Source organism: Chionomys nivalis, chromosome 5, assembly GCF_950005125.1.
Source record: "Chionomys nivalis chromosome 5, mChiNiv1.1, whole genome shotgun sequence".
Classification (NCBI taxonomy): domain Eukaryota; kingdom Metazoa; phylum Chordata; class Mammalia; order Rodentia; family Cricetidae; genus Chionomys; species Chionomys nivalis.
Window position 1 is genome coordinate 11,836,895 of NC_080090.1, and position 23,106 is coordinate 11,860,000.

The 23,106-nt window shown below is 47.5% G+C and overlaps 1 protein-coding gene across 1 annotated transcript in view; it reads right to left on the reverse strand.

Moving 5' to 3' along the window:
* Nucleotides 1-23,106, reverse strand: part of Hhat (hedgehog acyltransferase) — a 233,252-nt gene that overhangs the window by 67,468 nt on the left and 142,678 nt on the right. The window contains exon 10 of the mRNA XM_057770209.1: nt 4,163-4,364. Within this exon, the coding sequence (XP_057626192.1) occupies nt 4,163-4,364 (202 nt within the window). The remainder of the gene's footprint in view (nt 1-4,162; nt 4,365-23,106) is intronic.

Sequence of the window (23,106 nt, forward strand, 5' to 3'; positions counted from 1 at the left end):
GTTCCTGCCTCCAGATTCTTGCCCTGTTTGAGTTCCTGTCCTGACTTCCTTCAGTGATGAACAGAAGTGTAAGCCAAATAAACCCTTTTCTCCCCAACTTGCTTTTTGGTCATGGTGTTTCACTCACAGTGATAGAGAGTCTAAATAAGACAAGTCAAAACACCCATATACTTAAAATAACAATTTTAAGTGCTTTTAAATGAAATAAATCCTAATTGTCTGTGTCACTGGTGACTTGAGTGTTACCACAGTGACCAATTCTATCAACTCAGGAACCTATTGGAGAATTCTCTTAAGGAAGCTCCCAGGGTTTCCTGTTCACAGCGTTCTTCTCTGATGGTCTTCTGGAGAACGTACAACTTCTGGATCCTGTGTTCCTGAGCCCCACCTAAGGCCCTGGGTCTGAAGGTGATGTAGGAAGGAGAGGAACAACCATCCTGTTTGCAGAGACCTGCCAATCTATGTTGAAAATGGGAAAAGATACATGCCATGGTAAAACAAAACATGCATGTTGGTTAGTTTTGTCAACTTGATTGGATCACAAGGTGCCCCAAATATTTAGTTGAACATCATTTACAGGTGTATCTGTGTTAAGAGTGTCTCTGGGTAACAATGGGCATTAGACTCTATGTTCTGAGGAGAGTACACTGCCCTCTCCAGCACGGGCCAGGCTCATGCAGCCTACTGAAGGTCAGGGTTTAAATACTAAGGCCAAGGGAACATCCCAACAGTTGAACGTGGTTTAATACAGATCTCCTGTCTTCTGCCACCGACTGAATGGAGCTTACAACATCAGCTCTCCTGGGTCTGGACTGCTCAGCTGCCATAACCACATGGCTAATTCTCTGTCCTAATCCACCACACACACACACATCAATTCTGTTTCTCTAGAAAACCCTACAGAAGCCAAAGATGGCACAGGCAAGGGAGTGATCTCACACTGTAAAAATACTATCAGAAAAACCAGAGAGATCAAAGTCATATGAAACCAAGTGCCAAGAGGGTGTCACGTCTTTATTTGGATTTTGACAAAGGGAGGGGAGAGGGGATGAAATCCTGAAAAAAGAGGAAGAGGAAGATGGCTTTGGGGGTAAAGTCTTGCAGCATAAGCCTGGCAGCCCAAGTTCTATCACTGGAAACCATGAAAAGGCAGAAGGAAAGAGCCAGATCCACAAAGTTGTCCTCGGACCTCCACACAAGCACTTCCCCACCCCCAATGATATTAAATAAATTATTTTAAAATTCCAGTTGTACACATTTGGTATGTCAAAGGAAAACAGATGCTTGGCTAAACCTTAAGAGACAAGGGAGAGAGAGGGAGACTCTAGACAATGAAAGAAGAACAAGAATGGAATTATTAACCTTGCCCAGGCTAACGCAGACACTGAGATAAACAATGGGACCTAAGTTGTCATTGAATGCTGGCTGCTCAACAGCCAGGAACACTATGATAGCTAACATGGGTGGTCAACTGAACAACAGAATCCCCTAGGAGACAAACCTCCAAGCACATTGTGACGGAGTTTCTACTGGGTTAACTGAGGTGAGAAGACCCATCCTGTGTGTGGAAGCATCACCTCACAGACTGGAATAAAGAAGAAATGAAAGAAACGGCTCTCTTCTCAGCTTCCAGGCAGCCGAAGCAATGACCAGCTGTCTCATGCCCCTGCTGACATCCCTGATCCTCCACGACAGATCCCTTAGACCATGAGACAAAATCGACCTTCCTCCCTCAAGTTGCTTTTCTCTCAACAATGAGAAAATTAATACAAACACCACCCAGGCTTCCAGGACAAAAGACAACTGATGTTTAGAAAAACTTTATAAATTATATTTAAAAATAGCAAATTTAATATAGTTGTAATGTATAAGAGAATCATTTCACGAAAATGTATCTGAAGCTATTATGCACCTGGGTGCCTGAACTGTAGGTGTAATATCAAATGCGGTAAGAACATAAGGGTTTTGCGGTCAGAACCCTACAAAGTGGAAAATTCTGTGTCCAAGAGGAACTGGTGAGTTTTCCTCTTTGGTTTATTTCACCCAATTCAATCAGCAATATGTCACATAGAACAGTCGGGTTACTCCCTTAGTAGTTCCGACTCAGAGCCCACAGGGCATCGCTTCACATTCTGCTCAAGGTTAGTATTAGAGCCTTGAAGGAACATGGACATGCAGTACCGGAGGCTGAGCAGGAAAGATCCTCTGGATTCCATGGGTGATCTCTAGGCTTCCAGGCTTTGGAGATGAGCACTCAGGCTTGAGAATGAAGGTGTCCTTAAGACATGGCCTTGCGTGACATTCTGCATGATGTTGCCATAGCCTTCACTATTTTCCAGAGACTGCATAGACATTTCTTGGCTTCTGGATGCTGAGTAGCATTTTTTTTTTTTTTTAAAGAAGCAGGCAAATGTGCTTCTTTTTTTTTTTTTTTTTTTTTTTTTTTTAGAGCCTGTCCTGGAACTAGCTCTTGTAGACCAGGCTGGTCTCGAACTCACAGAGATCCGCCTGCCTCTGCCTCCCAAGTGCTGGGATTAAAGGCGTGCGCCACCACCGCCCGGCTCTGAGTAGCATTTTTAAATACAATCTTTATCTTTTATTTAACATTTATTTTATTTTATTTTTATTTTTGGTTTTCCAGGACAGGGTTTCTCTGTAGCATTGGCACCTACCTGCCCTGGAACTAGCTCTTATAGACCGAGCTGGCCTTGAACTCATGGAGATCCACCTGTCTCTGCCTCCCTAGTGCTGGGATTAAACGCATGTGCCACCACCACCCAGCTTAACATTTATTTTAATTTTGATGATGTGTCTATGTGCATGTCTCTGTATAGGCCTGTACATGAGTGAAGTACCCTCAGATACCAGAAGGTGGTGCCAGATCCCCTGTGGAGCTGAAGTTCCAGAGGACTGTTAGACTCCGTGTGGGTGCTAGGAACCAAACACAGATCTGGAAGAACAAGAGCTCTCACCCACTGAGCCTTCTCTCCAGCCCCCAAATGCTCATCTGTAAATATGCATGTGCATACTTGATCTCTTCCAAAGTGCTGCTTTGCTGTGTGCACTCTGTCAGTTTTCCCTGAGATAACTGCCCTTCGGCGTGCGCCTATCTTTACTGAGACATGCTTCAATGCCTTCGTTCAGTGATGTTTAAGATGTATTTGCTTTAGTCTCATGCACTGTGCAGAGTTTATCCACATTAGTCATCTTTCCCCATCGGAATCTCTTGTATTTACAGCCTGCCACGAGAGCAGACACTGACACATTTCCTTTCGGGCCATTCTCTGGGTCGGCAGAACACTGTGCGTACTCAGAAACACTAATTTCCTACGAGATTCGCATGTATCAACTGCCACATTGACAAGGCAAAATATACGTGTGACGCTTAAAATATCTATGGAAGGAAGTATTCGATTAATTCCCCAGTCATACCTAAAGGTACAGAATGTGGCTTTACCCCTCAGCTCTCTGCTAGGCTGGCATCAATGGTATCTATCAAAAATGAGAATGCCAGCATCACTCAGGACTGGCAAGGGCATCCGGGAGGGTGAGAAGCTGACAGCTTGTCTACAGGGTGGTAAGAGCTGATATCCAGTGTGCAGGGTGAGCACTAAACATGAGGAACCCTTAACCTGACAGTTCTACTCAGAACTCATCCTGATTATGAGATCCACATCAATTATGATTTATAATGAGATGGTTAGTAATAGAGTAATTACACAAATCATGGAGAAGCCACCTTAGGGCTCTACACAGGTCTGCTGGCATGGAGGGGTGGTTGAAACACTGCTATGGCGCTCGCTCTAAGTGGCTCTGCTGAGAACATGCTTAGAAGAATGAGCTTTAATGAGAAATTTATTAGTTATGTACTCATCTGGATTTTGTAATTTTTCTATAATAAATGCCTGCTTTTATAGTTACTGCACCCATCTATCTATCCATTCATCTATCCACCCAACTGACCAGCCATTCATGTAAACAATGATTTCGAAGCCTCCCAACCCCTACTCCCAGTCATGCTTCCTAGAGACACATAGACTTTGCAGTTGCCTGGTAAGAACTGCTCATATCTGAGTGAATTTGGTGACCACCATCCCTCCCAAACCAGTCTCCTCTTGCTCTGCTCTCCCTTACCACACAGGCAATGATAGATCTTGCTCACCAAGGTCTCCTGGACACAGCGCCTCTCCAGCAGCCTCTGGGCTCCACTCTCCACGGTGACTCCCAGCCAGTTGAGCCCTGCCCAGCACCAGAGGTCTTCATAGCTACCGTGCCAGTAGCTCACAAATGCAAAGGTCATCGCGGTAGAAAGCAGTGTTCCCATCAGGCCACGCTGGGACCCGCCCAGTGGAATGTACACATACCTGGAGAGAGAAGAGGCTGTGAGAAGCCATGCTGAGGGATAGAGGGACGGATGCACTTGCCTCCCCTGCTCTCTGGCTTGACTCTCCAATACCAGCATTATTGCTTAAGGTACAAAGATCCCACTTCCAGGAAGCCGTAGGCCAAGGCTTGAGCTCTCCACCTCACTCATCACTGGCCACACCCCAAACTCGCACAGGGTGTGGCTTTAGGTCAGATGAACAGACACACCAAAGAGTCCTTACTGTGGCAAAATCACAAGAGGCAAGGGGGCAGCAGTGAGTTTAAAGCTGATGAAGGGATGCACCCAGCCTAGGAGCACATCACGGGGCACCTACCTAGCTACTGGTGTGGGGAGGACACTGACCATCATGGCAAGTGTCCATTTCACAGCTCAGACTACTAAGTTTATGATAAAGCCATATTTAAAATACTGGTGAAACCGTTATTTATACACAGTGGCTAAAAGGAGGCCCTTACATGGTAGGAGTGGGGTGTATAATAAGGGTAAGGGGGCTGGCCCCAGATCCCAGGCAAGCGACCCCGAGGCAAATAGAGAGAGGAGCTCTGAACTCACAAGGGTGCTGGACCAATGCCTCACACTCTGCCCCAGGGCATGGCATCCTCAGATACGTCTCCAGGCCTGAGTGACGAGTGCCCACATATGAGAACATGGATTGCGGGAGCTCACCCTCCTCTGCGGTTTCCAAGAGACCACAGGCCTCAGTTTATTCTGGTCATTTCCTGTTTGTCCCAGTTCCCCCCGGGAGGGGACAAGAGGTCTTCCTGATGTCTTCTGAGACACTTTGCAAGGATTTTTCCCCCTTAACGCACCACGCTTCCCACCTGCCATCCCAGAATCCTGTTGGTTTAGCATCGTACTGCTCATACGCTACTTCCTCAAAAGCTTTATTTCTAATAGCAATACTTCCCAGAAGAAGCCAACAGTAAATAAAGCCAATCACACCAAAAGATAGATGTCAAAAAAAACTATGTAGGTGTTTTATTTGAAACAATTTAAACAATGCATAAAATGATGAATATTACTTAGACACTGAGGTAGTCAACAGATGCGTGTATTCGATGTTATTGGCTCTTCAAACTTTTTTTCCAGAATTCCGAGGCTAGAATTCAGGACCTTGTGCATGCTGGGAAAGGGCTCCACCATATCCCCAGGCTCCTTACACACACACACACACACACACACACACACACACACGGTACTGCCCTCAGTCAGCACTGCCAATTCCCAGAAAAACCTGGTGCAGGTGTCACCCAATACCTGTGGCTCCCCGAGTACCTCTCACCCCAACCCCTACCCTAAACCCTAACGCCCTCCCAGGGGCTTTGCTTCTCTTCCCCCAGCTCCCGATTCCTATATAACTCAGTTGTTTTGGCCCCGTGCCTTCTGGGCTCTCATTGCTCTCTTGGTCCTGGCCTCTTCTCCTCTCTTCTCTGCCCTCACTCCCCCATGTTAAGTCTGGACCCTTCTAGACACCTCTCTGGCCCTTCTCTCCCTCATATCTACAATAAAACCCTTCTCCACCACATCTTGGAGTGGTCATGCTCTCCTTTCACACAGTCACCTCACCATGCTCCAGGAAGCTTGGACTTCTTGTCCTAGCTGTGACGGGGTTGACTTTCGGCACTGCCTGAAAGTGAGTTCTAGGACCCTGCCGCTAAGCTGTATGCCCAGGTCCTCCTCCGCAGACTCTCGCCTTGACAAAGCTTTATCGGGTTCCTCTAAGTCCCCACACCTTGGTTTGGTGTTCATGCTTGTCCGGCCTGCACCACCCAATGGTATCAAGAATCCTGCTAGGTCAGTTTAGGGAATGTCCCTCCCCGTCCCACCCGATCCTTTTTCCCTTCCTCGACCACCTTAGTCCACCCGGCCTCCTTCCAGATAGAACCCCATTAGGCTGGAGACCAGGGTGGTGGCTCAGTAGGCAAAGCACTTTCAGTGCAAACACAAGAACCCGAGCTCAATTCTCAAACACTCTCTCTCCACCAAAAGTGTGATTTCAATGTAATTCCAGGGCCAGGGAAGAGGAGAAGGGTGGTCCTGTGGCTTGCTGCTCTCCTCTGTTTGATAAGCTTAGGTCAGTGAGACACCAGTCTCTAAAAACAGGTTGTGACAGCACCTGGGAAATGACACTGAAGTTGTCCTCTGGCCTCTACATGTGTACACACATGTCTACATACCTGCACACACGTGTTCCTACACATGGACTACAAAAAGAATCCTACCAGGTCTCCCTCAATCCCAGTGCTTCTCTGGTAATTTTCCACTCAGTGGTCCCATGTGCTCTGAGGGTCTGCGTCTCTGACCCTTATGCTCACAACTGAGTCCAGTGCCACTCTGAGCCTTCCTCCACCCCCACATCGCAGCCGTCCCTGCACAAAACTGTGCTTAGCAGTGTAATGTCTGTCACTCCCAAATGCCTTCCTAGTTTGGATGATAAATCATACAGGCACCTTAGTTAACCCCATTTTATGAGTGAGAAAACAGAGGCTGTGAAGTTAATTTGACCAAGAAACCCATCAAAGAGGAGAAAAGCTGAGGCACAGCCTACACCAGCACACCAAAGCTTGTATCTTTCTTTCAAGGCACAACCTATACCAGGGCCACCAAAGCTAGTAATATCTTCCTTGCACCTCTGGCTTATTCCAAACATCCTCTGTCTTTCTCTCTAGTCAGAAAGAATGCTGAAGTCATGTGACAATGGAGCCATCCCAGCAACCAAATTAGTAACTTTGTGTCTAGACATTAAGTGTCTATATATTAAGGCATGTTCCTGAAGGGGCTGAAGATGGCTCAGCTGTGGACATAATTATTCAACCCCTAAACTTAAAAAAAAGAAAAAAAACTAAAATAAAATCTAAGACAGGTGGATCACTAGAAAGTTCTCCTGGACTAATAGGTAATTTCTGGACTAATAGGTAACCTCCTGGACTACTATGTAACCTCCTGGACTAATAGGTAACCTCCTGAACTAATGGGTAACCTCCTGAACTAATAGGTAACCTCCTGGACTAATGGGTAACCTCCTGGACTAATAGGTAACCTCCTAGACTAACAGGTAACCTCCTGGACTAATAGGTAACCTCCTGGACTAATAGGTAACCTCTTGGGAAAAGGGAGATCATGCCTCAAAAGCAACCAATAACAAAAACGTGGCTGGCACCTGAGCAACAACATCCAAGGCCATCCTCTGGCTTGTACACACATGTGCATACACACACATACCTGCACATGCATACACAGGTAATCTTGTACACACATGGAGTGCTCCTTCTGCTTCCAGCATTTACTTATTAAGCCTCCCAGGCATCCCAGGCATTATAAGACACAAAGACCTAAGGTGTTCTCGCCATGACATGGGCATGCCTGGCTGTGAGGCAACAGCAGTTCCTGCTGTAAGGCTAGATGCCATGGTGCCAGGTACATCAGGAAGGCTTCGCTGTGTGGGAGAGTCGGGTGTAGGGAAAGACCAGTGGAGTGCAGGAGCTGGACCAGAGTGTCCTACTTTGATGAGGAATCGAGGAAGAAGTTCTCTAAGCAGAGGGGAGGCTGGGTGCTGCCGGAGGGACACCTAGGAGGAGGGGGCAGTGAGCCTGAGGACACCTGCAGGGGCACAGGTCTTACTTGGAGCTCTGCTGCCCCCTAGAGGCCGCTTGCTTATCGGTGTGTAATAGGGACAGGATATGGGCTGGAATCTAGGTAGTTTGACTGTAGCTAAAGGAAACATTGCAGTATCTACAAACCTGTTTACATGTCAAGACTGTATGCACTAAAGAAAAATAAGCCTAAAATGCCAGAAAACCCAGTACAGAATAAAAGCCTGTCACGCCTTCCACCAGTGAGACGTGGAATTGGGTCCAAACCCGAAGGGGCCTGCCTGAAAACCTGAGCTGCTGCAGCCGCAGCTCCTTCCCCACGTGTGGCTATTCTAAACCATACGATTTTACTCTGCTTTTGAAAATGACAACTGATCAAAAACAGTCTCTAAAAATTCTTTATATTCCAGGAATTAAGATAGCGTGGGTCCCAAGGATATAAAACTTCTTTGTTCCAAACCAGAAGGGGGTAGAATCTTCACGCTTCATTTTGGGAAGACAGTGGGTTTGGCAAGAAGAGGGAATGGGGCACTCTCTTTAATACTTTCAAGCAGCCGGGCTCTGTGATCAAGGAGAGGCATGTCTGCCTCAGAAATGTACAGGCACCACCCAAATGAGCTGCACAGCTGCTGAACCCCCAGTGGAAGGCACACTCGGCACAGCAGAAACACCGAGTGTGGGGGGCGTAACGCCTGATTCTGCCTGGCCAGTCTGCAGAGAACGCTGACACAGGTTGGTACCTCTGCAGGTGCCACGCTCCTGCAAAAACATCTCGCAGAATTAACACAACGTGGATGCCCTAACCAACAGAAGCTACCTACAAGAGGTAGACGGCAGTCACATGCTTGCCCTGACCCGGTGCCCATGCCAGGAGCTTTCTGCATACTGCAGACAGTTACTAAGACGAGTTTCAGGGAGACAACGACAAGCTTGTCTTGCTGCTGAGAGGTCCAGGAGAAGCCTGGTGTGTTTCCAGTCACCATCATCACAGTAAGAGTTGTCCTCAGTGGCAGAGGTCCCCCATATTTAATCAGGTTGCAGATTATGCTCTGTAGACGTATCTAATGGTCTTTTTTGAGACATGGCCTCTCACTGAAGCCCCAGCAGGCCTCAAACTCCCAGCAATCTTCCTGCCTCAGTCTCCCCAGTGCTGGGATTACAGGTATATGATACCATGCAACTGTCTTTTATTAACTAAAAACTAGTCTTGCTGGGGAAAAATATTCTCCTTTATAAAGATGAGTGTTGTGGAAATTCATTCAGCCAATAGCCTTTGGGGTTACCAGACTTAGGGGCATGGTCTTCTGTCTGCAAGGAGGGGCTCTCGCTCTCTCTTGACTGGTGGTCTGAGTTCTGTTTGCAGCTCCCAGCGACCACAGAGCGGAGGACCATGGGAGGTTTCTACCCTTATTGTGAGGTTTCCTGAAGTAAACATTTGTTATCCTTTATTCCGGGCTCTCGTGGACTTCCTTATTAAGCCTTCCTTAAATGTGCATCCACTAAAGCATTCAAGACAACTCCAGAGGCACCAAAAGGCAGCAATGCCACACTAAGCAATGAAACCAAAGCAACAACATCCTCTCAGGTTAACTTGCCCAGGAACAACCCCACACCGCACTCTTCACTTCTCTCCCTGTGTCTGTTGTCTGTGGTCACAGGCTGACCTGTGGTCTGTCTGCTGTGCAAGTGGGAAGCTATTCTGTTAGCTGTGTCTGTGTGCTGGGCCTCTCCCGAGCCAAGACTTTGCTCTGTGTTTACTGATGAACACAGAAAACCTGTCACGGGAATGAAACGAGGGATTCTTGATAGAATCTTCAACGGAGCTTTACAGGGAAAGAAGTTCCCTCGCTGACTCCCACTGACCCTGACTACAGACATTATCAAGCTGTATCTACGTTGCTTGCAATATTTATGGTAGAATTTGTTTTATGGCTGCTTTCAGTCTGTTGGCTGCTTCCAGCAAATGATCTCCACAATAAATACACACACAATATTCTTGGCCGGGGCATGGAAGAGTCCATAGTCTAAGATTAAAGCTATGCACTTGCCCGGGTTGTAAAAGCGGATTGCATGGGAACTCTAAGGTAAGCAAAGTTGGTTGTATTGTTCTCTTAAAGGCAAGTTAAATAGCCTGAGTACACAGTAGGCTAGCGGGTTAATTACACAGTCTGAAACGATCTCAAGACATATAATTAACTTTACTGCAAGGTCCAAGAAAAGTTCAGTCTTTGGGGTTGAGGGATTTTTCAGAACAATGGATCACCACAAACGTGTTTGGGCTGTGAACTCCATTAGCTACTATTGAGGGCAGTGCCAGGGGTCAGAGGTATAACATTCGTTATTGGACAGAACAAATGATTACCCTCAGAGACACGTGCTACAGTGGCCAGGCTGGCACCCTGAAGATGTCCTGTCCGTCAGGGGTGGGGCATAGGAAGTCAGTGGGAAGGTGGGTATATGCCTGTGAGCAGATCCCGTGAGGAGAAGACGTCTGTCTCTACCTCCCCCGTGCCCACCACAAAGAACACCTCACAGATATGCCTGCATCGGGGACAGGGTGAGAAGACCATGCCTGTCCCTGTTGGTCTTAGAACTAGTCTGTTTCCACCTTTCCCAGGAAGTGCCTTTGGAATTTTCTAACTTTCTCTTTGCCCTAGAGAGTCACACTGTGGGCACACTGCTTCCTGAAAATGTCTTCATGGGGCATGGCTTTTCTATTATGTCTATCATTTCAGCTAAATTCCAAGATTCCAACGGGGCTAAACAGGTGAGGGAGAGAGAGAGTGTGTGAGTATAAACATTTCCGTGTTCTACATTAGCAGATTTCCATCCTAAGAGGCACAGATAAAGGCCTAGAGCTTATTTCTCACTAAGAAGCTAAAGATTACTTATAAAGGGTTTTAAAGGACAGACACCACAGCAAAAAAGAATAAATTTGCTTTTAACATCTTTCCGTTCGGTGCGGATCATAATGGAACTTTAATAACAAGGAAGCCACAGCTGGTTATGGGCAGCCATAGACTTGATCATTTCCAGGAAGCGAGGAGAGGACCATCTGCAAAGAGGAGGGGGGAGTCTGAGTCAGGTGAGTCCTCTGCTCCTTCACTAAGGGGAGCTGGGCAGAGATTTCTTAGGCAGTTCTGAAAAGTTGCCTAGTAAGAATTCTATGTCCTGTGTCTCAATAGAAAATTGTGGGATTTATAAAATAAAAATTAAACCACCCAATGGGGGTGGCTCATACCTATAATCCCAGCAGGTGGGAAGATTGCTGTGAGTTTGAGGGTAGCCTGGAGTGATGGGTAAAACCCAGCCTCAAAGCAGCAGCAACAGCAAAGTCAAGCCCCAGCTACTCTATATTTAAAAACCCAGGTTTATGTAATTAGACAACCATATTTTTAAAAATCATAATCTTGAAGTCCACAAAGCTGGAGGCTCCGAGGGCTGATGTGCTATGCTAAGTCCAAGACTGTGCTTAAAGCTTGAAGAAATACTCAGCTTAGTCTTCAGACCAAAACCCAGAGCTAATCCCTCTAGGGCTCTGCTTCTCGGGGCAGGAAAGTTGAAAGGTTGGAAAAGGCCAGCCCAAGCCAGCAGCGAGTGCAGGACAAGGAGTGGGGGATACCTAGAAGCCAGACGCAAAGCCTTGGGCCTGCTGGACCATCAGTCTCAGGACCCCAGAGCCTCAGTCAGTGTGGCAGAGGGTCCTGACACCTGCCTCTGAGCACCTACGGCAATCCCATGAGAAGGTAGCTCTGGGAGGCTCCGGGAGCTTACGTCCCTAAGGACACTTAGTGACAGATTCGGGCAGTGCAAGGACAGTAAGGCCAGGCAGATCCCAGGAATGTCTTCATCTTGCTGAGATTTGTACCCAGTAATGAGGAATGCGCCCTCCTCCCTCACCCCTGCACTGGACACACCCACTCTTCCCTCTGCCCCGTCCACTTTCAACTGTAAAGGTTCCCTCCCATAGGTGGATCACACAGGAGATGCTCCACTGGACCAGATAGCTTCTCTTAGCAGAACACTCTCCCCAGGTTCATCCGTCAATGTTGCTCCAACAGAGAGGATTTCCTGATTACACATGAACGCCTGCACAATTGCTAATTGGCCAGCAGCACAGGGAATATCTTGCTACTTATCATGGATTGGATCTAAAGCATCCCATATCCAGCAGGTGTTCTGGAAGACTGTGGAGCCCTCGGGATGTGTGATCTACTCGTCCAGGAGCAGGCGAGAAGCCGGAGCAAGGCTCCTAAGCACCTGAGGCTCAGACCTGCGCCTGCTCCAGCCTGTGTTCTCTGCTTCCTACCCATACTGTGCAGACAAAGTCGCCACACAGTCCTGCTACTGCTGACTGAGTTGCTGCAGTCACCAGGTCTCCCTCTCTATCCTGTGCCCTCAGAAACAGAGCCAAAACAAATCTCCCATTCCTTTAACCACTTCTGTCTGATATTTTTGTCATGGTGATGAAAAACTGAGATGCTATTTTTACCAACAAAAAGGAAGCCAAAGGCAGATGAGGGAAGTTTCAGAGGTGATGGATGTATTTACCCCTCTGAGTCTGGTGTTGGCTTAAGGGTATGCATATGTCCAAACGCATCAGATGGAAATTACTATAGTTTGAAATTGTCAACCACACCTCACAAAGCCATCGTGGAAGTGGCACCATCACAGAGACCAGTAAGCATGTGAAGACACTGGAGATTTCAGCTTGCTGACTTCAGGGTGCCCTCTCCCCAGCACCATTCACCAGATGCAGGTCTGTCCCAGTTAGGGTTTAACCGCTGTAGGGGGACACCGTGACCACAGCAGCTCCTACAGAGGAAATCATTTCACAGGGTGGCTTTCAGTTTCAGAGGTTTAGCCCATTATCCCCCACAGTAGGACATGGCAGCAGACTTCAAACTACCCTGGGGTCTAAGTGTGAAGAGATTCAACCTACACAGACATGCTGTGCTGATGGGTGAGAATAAATACAACTCTCCCACAATCCAAACCGTTTTCAATGCCCTGGAGCGAAGGCACTAAGGGCCTTTCATTTAGGATGCACCTTACCTACCAAAGTCACATGACAATGTCCCTCAAAATGAGTGGCTGGTGTGTGTGTGTGTGTGTGTATGTGTGTGTTTTGTTTTTTGACATGTCTTGTACTTGCCTGCTACTCACTGCATCTCCTAGATGGTCTTAGATTCAAGGCAATCCTCCTGCCTCAGCTCTAGAGTGCTATGGGAATTCAACATTCTGACGATGCTCTGGAGGGTCAGTGTCCCAGTGACACACAAGCCTTTGAAATAACCCTGAGAAAAGAGGCCCAGAAGAGACCAACAAGGCCATCTTCAGAACTCACCACTGCACAAACAGGCACGGGCAGCCTTGGACAAGGGGACACCTGAAGGCAGACTGTGGTGTCTCTGCGGGAGTGTCTAATCCTTCTTCCCAGGCCTGCCTTTGTCTTTGGCTATAAATAAGCACATGAAGCACGTTCCTTGGAGGTTTGCTCGAAGGGGACAGAGGGAGAGCATCTACTCTTCAGTGCTGTTGAGTGGAGCCTAATTGCTAATAAAAAGGTCCTCAAAGACTCAGTTTAATAACCACCAAGATTTCCTGGCGGCCCGCCTGTCTTTCTACCTTCCTCCTAAGAGGACACTAAATCACTTACATGCTTCTCTGGGCCACATGAAAGGGAGCAGCACATGGCAAAGGGGTGTGTGCTCTACAGAGGGATATGTGATTCTCCTGCCTCATAGTCAGTAGGGGAAAGAGGGCTGCATCCTCCCCTTCCCCGACACACTGTTCACTCTGCTCTGTCAGCACCTCCTAAATTTAAGGATCAGCACGACGCCACTAGACATACAGCTTCTCTCCCTAGTGGTTGTTCTTTTTGCTCCTCCTGGCTGCTTCTCCTTGGACATCTGCCTCTCACTCACATCCTACCCACTCTTGGTCCTAATCTTCATGTTCATCTATCATGGCTGCTGGGAAAATGTGCTATAAAAGGACTGTATAAGATGTGAAGGTCACTGTGTCGGTGTGGTGCCTTGGGCCCCCTAGAAGAAAGTATTCTAAAGACAAGTGCAGTTGAGAAATGCCAAGAGGCCAAAGGAGGCATTCACTCTCTGCCTGCATTCATGCTGCAATGACGCAGGCAGCCATGCCGGATGGGGCTTCCCAGAGGCAAGAGGAGGCTCTGCTGAAGTAGACCCCAGGTTCCCATGGCAACATAGCATCACATGCAGAGCCTAGTTAGTGGTCACACAGAAAAGAGAATTAACAGCTAGATATATGACTACAAGGCAAAAGAAGATGGCCACACAAAGGCTCTTCTCCCCAGGAAGCAAGTGCCCATCACAGCTGCCAAGTCTTTCTCATTTCCATACAGATGTCTTGTCGATGGTGGATTCTCATTGCCATATGACCCAAATGCAGAACCATCAGCCTGGCTCTACCAAAGTCAGCCTCGCTCCCACCTGCACTTATGAATCACCAGATAGACTCTACCCAATCAATGAGTTTTTTTGGGATCTGGGCCCTGGAGTCCTTCCAAGGCCAACCCCAGCCATTTTTTGCTTCTACTTGGGGTTCAATACTAACTTCGAGGAATATTTTTTCTCATTTAATCTTACCCTTTGGCTCGTGTGTGTGCGCGCGCGTGTGTGTGTGTGTGTGTGTGTGTGTGTGTGTGTACAACCCCAGATATCCACCTTGATTTTTGAGACAGAGTCTGTAGTTGGCTTGAGACTTGCCAAGTAGGCTAGACTGACTGGTTGGGGAACGCCTAGGAACCACCTTGTCCCCACATCCCCAGTACTGAGGCTAGAAGCATATGTTGCTGCACCCAGCTTTCCCCAGCCTCGGCTCTGGGGGACCACCCTCACTCAGGTCCTCTTGCTTGGAAGGCAAGCCCTTTACCCACTGAGCCGTCGCCCCAGCCCTCACCCTTTGATTTATCCCTTGCAGTCACATTCTCATCTCAGCCGAAATCGTCTTGCTCGCCCGCCTTTGTGTGCCAGGCTTCTGCACTGTAGGCAACATTTCAGGCTGAGGACAAGCGCCATCAGGACACGGGGCGGGAAATCAGAGCCCTTCTGCTGTTCTCCCACAATCCAAGTGCAGGGGTCCACGATGGATCCCGATTTTCCTTCATCCTCCTCATCCACATTCATTGTCCCGCCTTCTTCCACTGCCTCCCACACTGCACACAGAGTGAGTGACAGCAGCCAGCCAACCTCATAAGTGCTACCATCGCCATGGACTGCTGCTGGTTCCCCTTCCCTGTGCTGTCTGAACGATGCTCTTAAAAGTCAGGCTCAATCATTCACGGAGGTTCCTCACGCAAACAGGACAGCTAGCAGGACCCGGCAGGTAAGACATTGATCTGCCAACATTTCCCCAGGAAAGCTGCCAGATGTACCAAAATGGGGGGATGCTTACCAAAAAAGCAAAACAATGTGGTTAAATCATTTTAAAATCAAAGAACTTGTCTGGGCATTGTGGTGTACACCCCTAATCTTGGCACTAGCGTGGCAATGGCAGGCAGCTCTCTGTGAATTCTGGACCACCCTGATCTGCATGTGGAGTTCCCGGATAGCCAGGGCTACAGAAGAGACTCTGTTTCCAAACAAGCAAAATTGAAAGCACTTAAATTGGGAGTGTTAATTTGTGACCTGGACTTTTAGAGGCCATACACAAAACCATCAGCCTCAGGTGCTACCCAAGTCAAGTTTTCTACAAAAACAGACAACTCATCCTCTGCCATCCGAGCCGCTCCTCACCCCAGAGTGTTAGCTGGGTGCAGACAAGTGCCAAATCTGGACTATGGTTGGAAAAGAACAAAAGATATACAGAGTGTCTCTGGGCTGTGCATAAAGTGTTTGCCTTGCAAGCTTGTGAACCTGAGTTTGATCCCTAGAACCCCGTGTAAGAAAGATGGTCACATGTTTGTAATTCCAGAACCTGGGAGGTTGAGACAGGACAATCCCTGGGGCATGCTAGCAAGCCAGACCAACCTACTTGTTAAGTCCATGCCTGTTAGAGACCCTGGCTTAAAATATAAAATGAACAGAGCCTAAGTAATGACACCAGAGGTTGTCTGTTGACCTCCACATGCACATATGTACATACACATAAGGTGCATGCACACACAAGTTCATGCATATACAGGTGCACTCACACACAGGTACATTTAACACAGATACATGCACACGGTGTGTGCACATATAGGTGCATACATACACAGGTGCATATACATGGTACATTGCACATTGTATGCACATATAGGATATACACATACACAGGTGCATACACACACACACAGGTGCATGCACATACAGGCTCAGACACTGCAGCACACTGGCAATGAAAACACTTTTCTGTGAGGACCACACATGGGGTTCAACAGCCAGAATGGAAAGTGAGAGAAAGCAGCAATGGCTCTCACACAGACAACAACCTCAAAACACTGCCGCTCAATGCTGTCTTCAAAAGGAAGGAAAATAAAGGTCTCAAGAGCTGAAGGGATTTTCAAAAATTAATCCAAGTGTGACAGTTGCTGGTAGTAACGATGAGGCCATTCCCATCCTGGGCTGAGATGGAGGCTGACAAACCAGCTTTGATGGAATTGTCCCAGCCGCCTCTCATTTATCATAATTACCATTCACAGTCCCTATCAGAGACGACGCCTTTTAGAACTGGGCTGGAAGGGAAAATTGATAACGCTTAAGCTTGTGTACAAACGACAATAGATCTGTGACAGCTGCCCCACCCCTGTGCCCACTGCCCTGTCTGTGCTCAGGAAATAATGGCCCTGGAGCATTTTCTCAGGATGTAGTGAGTGCTGGCTAGGTGACGCCACCCATTCAAATGGCCCCATAATAGTTGAAGGAACCCTTGAGTGCACATTAGAGATTAATATTTTAAGATCTGGCAAGTTACAGAGACCACCTAAGGACGACACACAATGTAGAGCCTTCTGTAGATTAAAAGTACAACAGCATTGTAAGAAATCCAACAGCAATGGTCGCAGAGCTGGCCTCGGGTGTGGGGACCACACTGAGAAATATCATTTCATGAGAGCTGGGGACAGAAGTGATCATACAAATGACATCCCACCTACTCTTAGACTCCACTTGAGGAGGAACGCCATTTCTGGGCAAGAGCATTCCCTGCAGAAAGCAGCTCAAGGCTAAGTCACACAGCTGTAGAGGGAGCCAGGTCTTGAGTCTGGGGAGGCAGAGAAGCAGCTGCTGACCCAAGTCTCCTCGGACACACACATAGAATTGTGTGTTCAGTTTACCCCATATGATCTCATAGAACAGTTTATGATGATTAAATAAGACCAAAGGGCTGGAGGGGAACTGAAATACAACACAAAGCAAGCGAGTACCAGAGTAATGCTATCGGGACAACAGTGGACAGCAACTGCTTTCAATGATGATTAATTTTATTAATGTTCTATTGTTAATACAAACTTATTTAAGTTCTTGCTATTAATGTATATTCACTGTAGTAAATAATTGGCATACTAAAACATCCTCACATCTTCACATCTTCAGAGCCATCTCACAAAAATCTGTTTTGTTGTTTGTTTGAGATAGGGTTTCTCAATGTAGCCCTGGCTGTCCTGTCTCTGTAGAAGAGGCTGGCCTTGAACTCACAGAGATCCTCTTGCCTCTACCTCCCTAGGGCTGGGATTAAAAGTGTGCACCACCACTACCTGGTGCCACATGAACCTCTTAACCCTTTCTTTCCTAATGATCCTCTCTTCCCAAATAATCCTTTTCCCTTTAATGTCATATATATTCCTATACCTATAGATATACATATACACATATATACATATCCATTCATATATCTATTCTAGATTCCAAATATGAGAAAACATGATTCATGTCTGAGTCTGGCTTACTTTGTTAAACATGATATCTAGTTTCATCTATATTCCTGCAAATAGAGAGCTTTCATCTTTGTGGCGGAATAAAACTCCATTGGGTGTACTAACCACAACTCTTCAGTGAGTCCTCTGCTGATGGACAAGTCTTACTTCCTAACTAGTGAATAGTGGCTTACTACACATGGGTGCTCTGGGTTAAGAAGCAGGTTCTCTAGGGAAAGTCCTGCCTAACAAGCAAAGGGACCTGAGTTCAAGTCCCTAAAGCCCACATAAAAATAAGCACGGGGCGTTCCAATGTCTCTATGATGTGTCAGTATAGAGTCCTTCAAGTCAATACCCAGGAGCGGTTTAGTTGGACCATACAGTAGAGTCCTATTTTTAACTTTTTGGGGGAACCTCCCTGCTGCTTTCGTGGGAGCTGCACTAATTTGCACTTTTACCTGTAACAACCAGGGGAGGAATCTCCCTGGAGGCAACCAGGCTACCTACTACAGAGGAGAGAGGAAACGCTGGGACCCATACATGCACTAAACATCTTATGGGATTGATTTGATTTGCAAATCTATCCTGAGAATCTCCCCTCCGTTTGCAGATGGAGAAGAGAAAGCTTGGAGAAATTGTTCTCTTCTCACTGAAGAGCTGGCAGGTTGGCTTCACCCTGCACCAGGCTCAGAACCTGGGTCAAGGGGCCCAATCTCCGTGACACATGCTAATCTGTCTGAATGGTCTCCAAATAGAAAAGGCCACAGCCTATGGTAGAGGGGAAACTGAGGCTAAGGCGTGTCTGGTTCCTTTCCACTAGGCCTCCTTGTTTCTTCGTGCTGCTGTAAATGTCAGGCACGGGGAGCCTACGTGTGCAGAGATATTCAGTATTTATTAATTTTAGCCCTATTTAGGACACTCCTGAGTCCCTATTAAATGCTAATGACTGTGCCCAGAGCTTCATATGGTATTGTACTTCATTTGATTGGTTTGTTTTGGGTTTTGTTTATTCATTTGTTTGAGACAGGGTTTCAACCATTGCAGGCTGGCCTTGAACTTGCTTCTATGGATGAGAATGACCTTGAACCCCTGATCCACCTGCCTCAACCTCCCAGATACAGGGGTTACAAGCATGAACTACTATGCCTGACAATTACTTCATTTTATTTATATAATTCTTGGGCATATCTTAATAATCAAAATCATGTTTCTGAAGCTAAATTAGCACAGCAGCACAGCACGGAGAGTCCAGATGAGAGTCCAGCTGACCACAAGGAGCCCAGGAGAAACTCATGGTGCCACAATGACAAGAGGACACAGTGATTCCCTGTTGTGGGCACAGAGGATGATATCCAGACCCTCTGAGCATGTGGACGGCCAAGTGATGCCCAGGATCCCTAGCCAACACCCCAGACTTGTCAGTGTCTAAGAAACTCCTTGAGAGAGATGTTTCCACTTTTAGACCATCCAGAAGGAAGAGCTCCTGCTTCTAGTACTTTCTGCTAGTTGGTCCTGGCTCTTCCTTCCAAGTAACACGGGCCTAGATCTAGCTCCTCACCAACCACCTATTAAACGTCTGGTGAAAGCCTGGTCTCTTCCCAAGGGCCCACTTTGGGCAAGCCCATTGTCTCGCACTTAGTTCAATAGCCCTCCCTGTCCGTTTCTCTCCTAGGTGGCTCCTGGCTTGTCCTTCTGTGGAGTTGTGATTCGTCACCACTTACAGGATGACAATGAAGAACAGACAGGGAATCCCACATCCCTCTTCTGACCACGCATCTGTACCGTTAGCAAACGTTTTTCTGAACTCCTACTAGGTCCCAGGCACACTGCTGAGCACTGGAGCCATGAGGAAACACTGCAGGCAAGATGCTCTCATGGAATTCACATCCCATCCGTGACTGGCAAAGCCTGTGGTGACACACATTTCAGAACAGATTCCACTCATATCCAATCTGAACCTATTACTTTTCTAGAATGAGTGTTCTCATCTTCTTTCCTAACCACAGACATTCCTGTCTCCATTAGCCCTGTCCACCTACCCATGCTTCTCCTCCATGATTTCCAACATGGCTGTCTCCCCGCACACACCTGCTCTGACTAGTCCTCTTCAGCATGAAGGCATGCTTCCAGTCTCTTCCATTTCATAAACACCATTGTTCCACCCTCCAAATCTTTCCAGTCTCAGTTCTAAGTACAAAATCTTTCAGGGTCCTTGATAGTGGAGTTGGCGCAGCCCAGCCCTCTGCTCCCATTCACTCCTGGACCTGAGGTCCCTGACTTCTGCTCCTCCCTGTTCCACACCAAAAGTGCCATTGATGTTGTGGAGCCAGAGGCCAGGAGCAGTGTCCACGCCCTCCTGTGTCTTATCTCCTCTTCCTGGCGGACCCAGCCCTGCATTTTCTGCCTTTGATAATCCCTGCTTTGAGCCTTTACCAATAGACTCACACCCAGAAGCAGACAATCTTTTCAAACATCCAGAAATAGCTATCCCTTGTGCATGTCCTCTCTGACACTCTTCTATAAATATGCATAGCCTTATCCAGGGTTGCACATAACCATTTTAGAAACCTCTCCATTGCCCCTAATCTATCAAGAGCATCCTTCCTTGGCCCCACCTTCCTCGTTCGTTTCAACATTCTATTCTCTTGAGTTCTTCCTCTACAGGGCCCAGCATAGGGTGCTCCTTCTCTGCCTAGATCTAAAAATATCAGCAGCCACCCTCAGAATCAAATCCCTGTCCCTCAACTTCTCGGCACCCATTCTGGAGCCCACACCGGCACATTAACAGTATTCAATGTTAGGCACATCAATCTGCACTTGCTGGTTTAGGGGACCACGTGTACAATGGAGAGACACGGGTGTGAATAAGCAGCAGCACCTCAAGAAATAGCGCAGAGCTATTCAGAAAGCAAAAGAAGAGAGCTGGAGAGAAACCCGATAGACTCAGCACTGGCAAAAATGAGTATGGAGCAGTGGAAAAGGTTGAGCAGCTGAGGGGGAGCTGGAAGAGAAACGTTAAAACCAAACTTCTCCTTCACGTTTTTGCTGAAGGCTGTGCAGCTATGGACAGCTCTGCCTAACTGGCTCCTGACTCCTGCTCTGACAGGAACTCCATCACTGTGAGATGCCCCTGGAGGAGACCTGAGAGGTTCTCTCTGGATCTCATCCTACTACACCCCTCGAGGGCCCTTCCCACAGCCACATCAGCATCCACGTCACACTGACACACCTTTGGAGGTCTTCTGGAAACCTCCCCAGATTAACACTGCCCCCCCCTCTAGCATGATCCCCTGTGGCTGCTCAGTGTTTACCATCTCTGTAATTTTGTAACTGCTTCCATGCTTCATTCTCATGAATGCAGAGACCTTTTCACATCAGATACTGGAATCCACACCCCACACACAAATGCCCAGTGCATCACTGATTCCTCAGCATAGGCAGACTCGCTTTGCCTTGAGCCATATAAGTATCATGGTAAGAACACAGACTCTCCCTAGATTCTAATCTCACTCTTGTTTACCAGTAAGACTGAGAAAAGAGTTCATCTTTTTTGAGTTTCGGGCCCCCGCCGAGGGGTAGAAGGTGACAAAATCATCATGGAGATTAGGGCAGGGCTGGAGATGGCTCATGGGTAAAGCATTTTTCTAGTTCAGGTCCCTAGAACCCACATAAAAGCCAGGCATGGCGGCAAGCACCTGTAACCCCAGTCCTGGGGGAGGGCAGACAGGCAGATCCCAGAGACTTGTTGGCCTGTCTAAAACAGCAAGCTCCAGGTTCAGTGAAACCCTGACTCCCCAAAAATCAACAGAGAAGTATCAGAGGAGAGCACCTGAGGCTGACCTCTGGAGTGCACACAACTGCATACATCTCTGCACACACACACACGCACTTAAGTGCACACACACACATGCACACACATGTGCACTCCAGCACACACACACATGTGTGTACACACACATGCACACTCCAACACACATTTCACACACGTGCACACACATACACACACGTAAACTCCAGCACACATGCACACATGTGCACACACACACACGCCAACAAATATGCACACATGTATATACACACACACTCAAATAAAAAATTTAGACATGGATGTGAAGACCTTAGAAGATGGTATGGCCAACAGCGAGCATTCCATAGATCTCAGCTGGGTGCTGGCACAAACACCACCTTGAAAGAACTGGACGAAGACTCCTCCATCATTCACCAGTGCCATGGTCCTCAGACCCACAGCAGCTCAGGATCCTGGGCCCCCGCCACCCACTGCTCAACTCTGATTGGGTTTAAAGACTCGTTAAACATTCCTTTCTTGATGGACATCACTTTCCTTAACAAACTAGCTAAGTGGAAACCCCCAGTGCCAACAACCCAGGTTAGAAAAGCACATGTTCCTCCCAGGCACCCTCCCTCCTTAGCGTCAGTGTGTGATTTGTGCGGAGAATACATTTCTCACTAAAAGGCACCCGGCAACAGCAGCAGCTCCTGCTGAAGACTGGCAGCTCCTGGAAGCTAACTGCTTATCAGGCAGAGTTGTGGGCTGTAATCCTGTAACTCAGGCTTCCCCGGGTCTACAAACCAGTGCCAGCAGTGACTGCAGTCTGATGTCACACAAGGTCACATTGGAACTCTGTGGGAAGGCAATGCTGTGATTCCTCAGGTAATACCTATGGCCCGGAATATGCTGTCATTGTTTTGTTGATGTCACACGAAGGTTTTACCTTCCAAGTAGCATCAGTGACTGTATGGCTGAAAAGAGAAACCACCCCTGCAAAAGCTACCCAGGCACGGAGCACTGGGTGGAGCACACACAGACTGGGTAGAGAGCTCTGTCCAGGCCAGTCAGTCTGAGGACATCTGATGGGAAGACCAGGCCACGTCTGTGGATGGCAGCTCCATGCAGGAAAAAGACAGGCTGAGGTCCAAAGCCCAGTCATGCCGCACCAACAGCATGGCAGCAGTGTGAGCTAAGAGTGGCACCTATTAGTTGCTAAGTGACAGGCTGAACGGAATCAGCCAGATCTGTTATTAAATCCCACCTCCCATGCACTTTTACCAAACCTCTTCCATCTGTCCAATGGGTATCTGCTGAGCAGAGGAAGATCACATTTTTCTTTCAAAATATGAACAGAACCAACAAGGGAAGACTTAGAAAGGTTTCTTAAAATGAATAGGTGATATGCTTCTAGACGAATATTATATATATATAAAAATAGCAAACCAGGGCTGGGGAGATGGCTCCA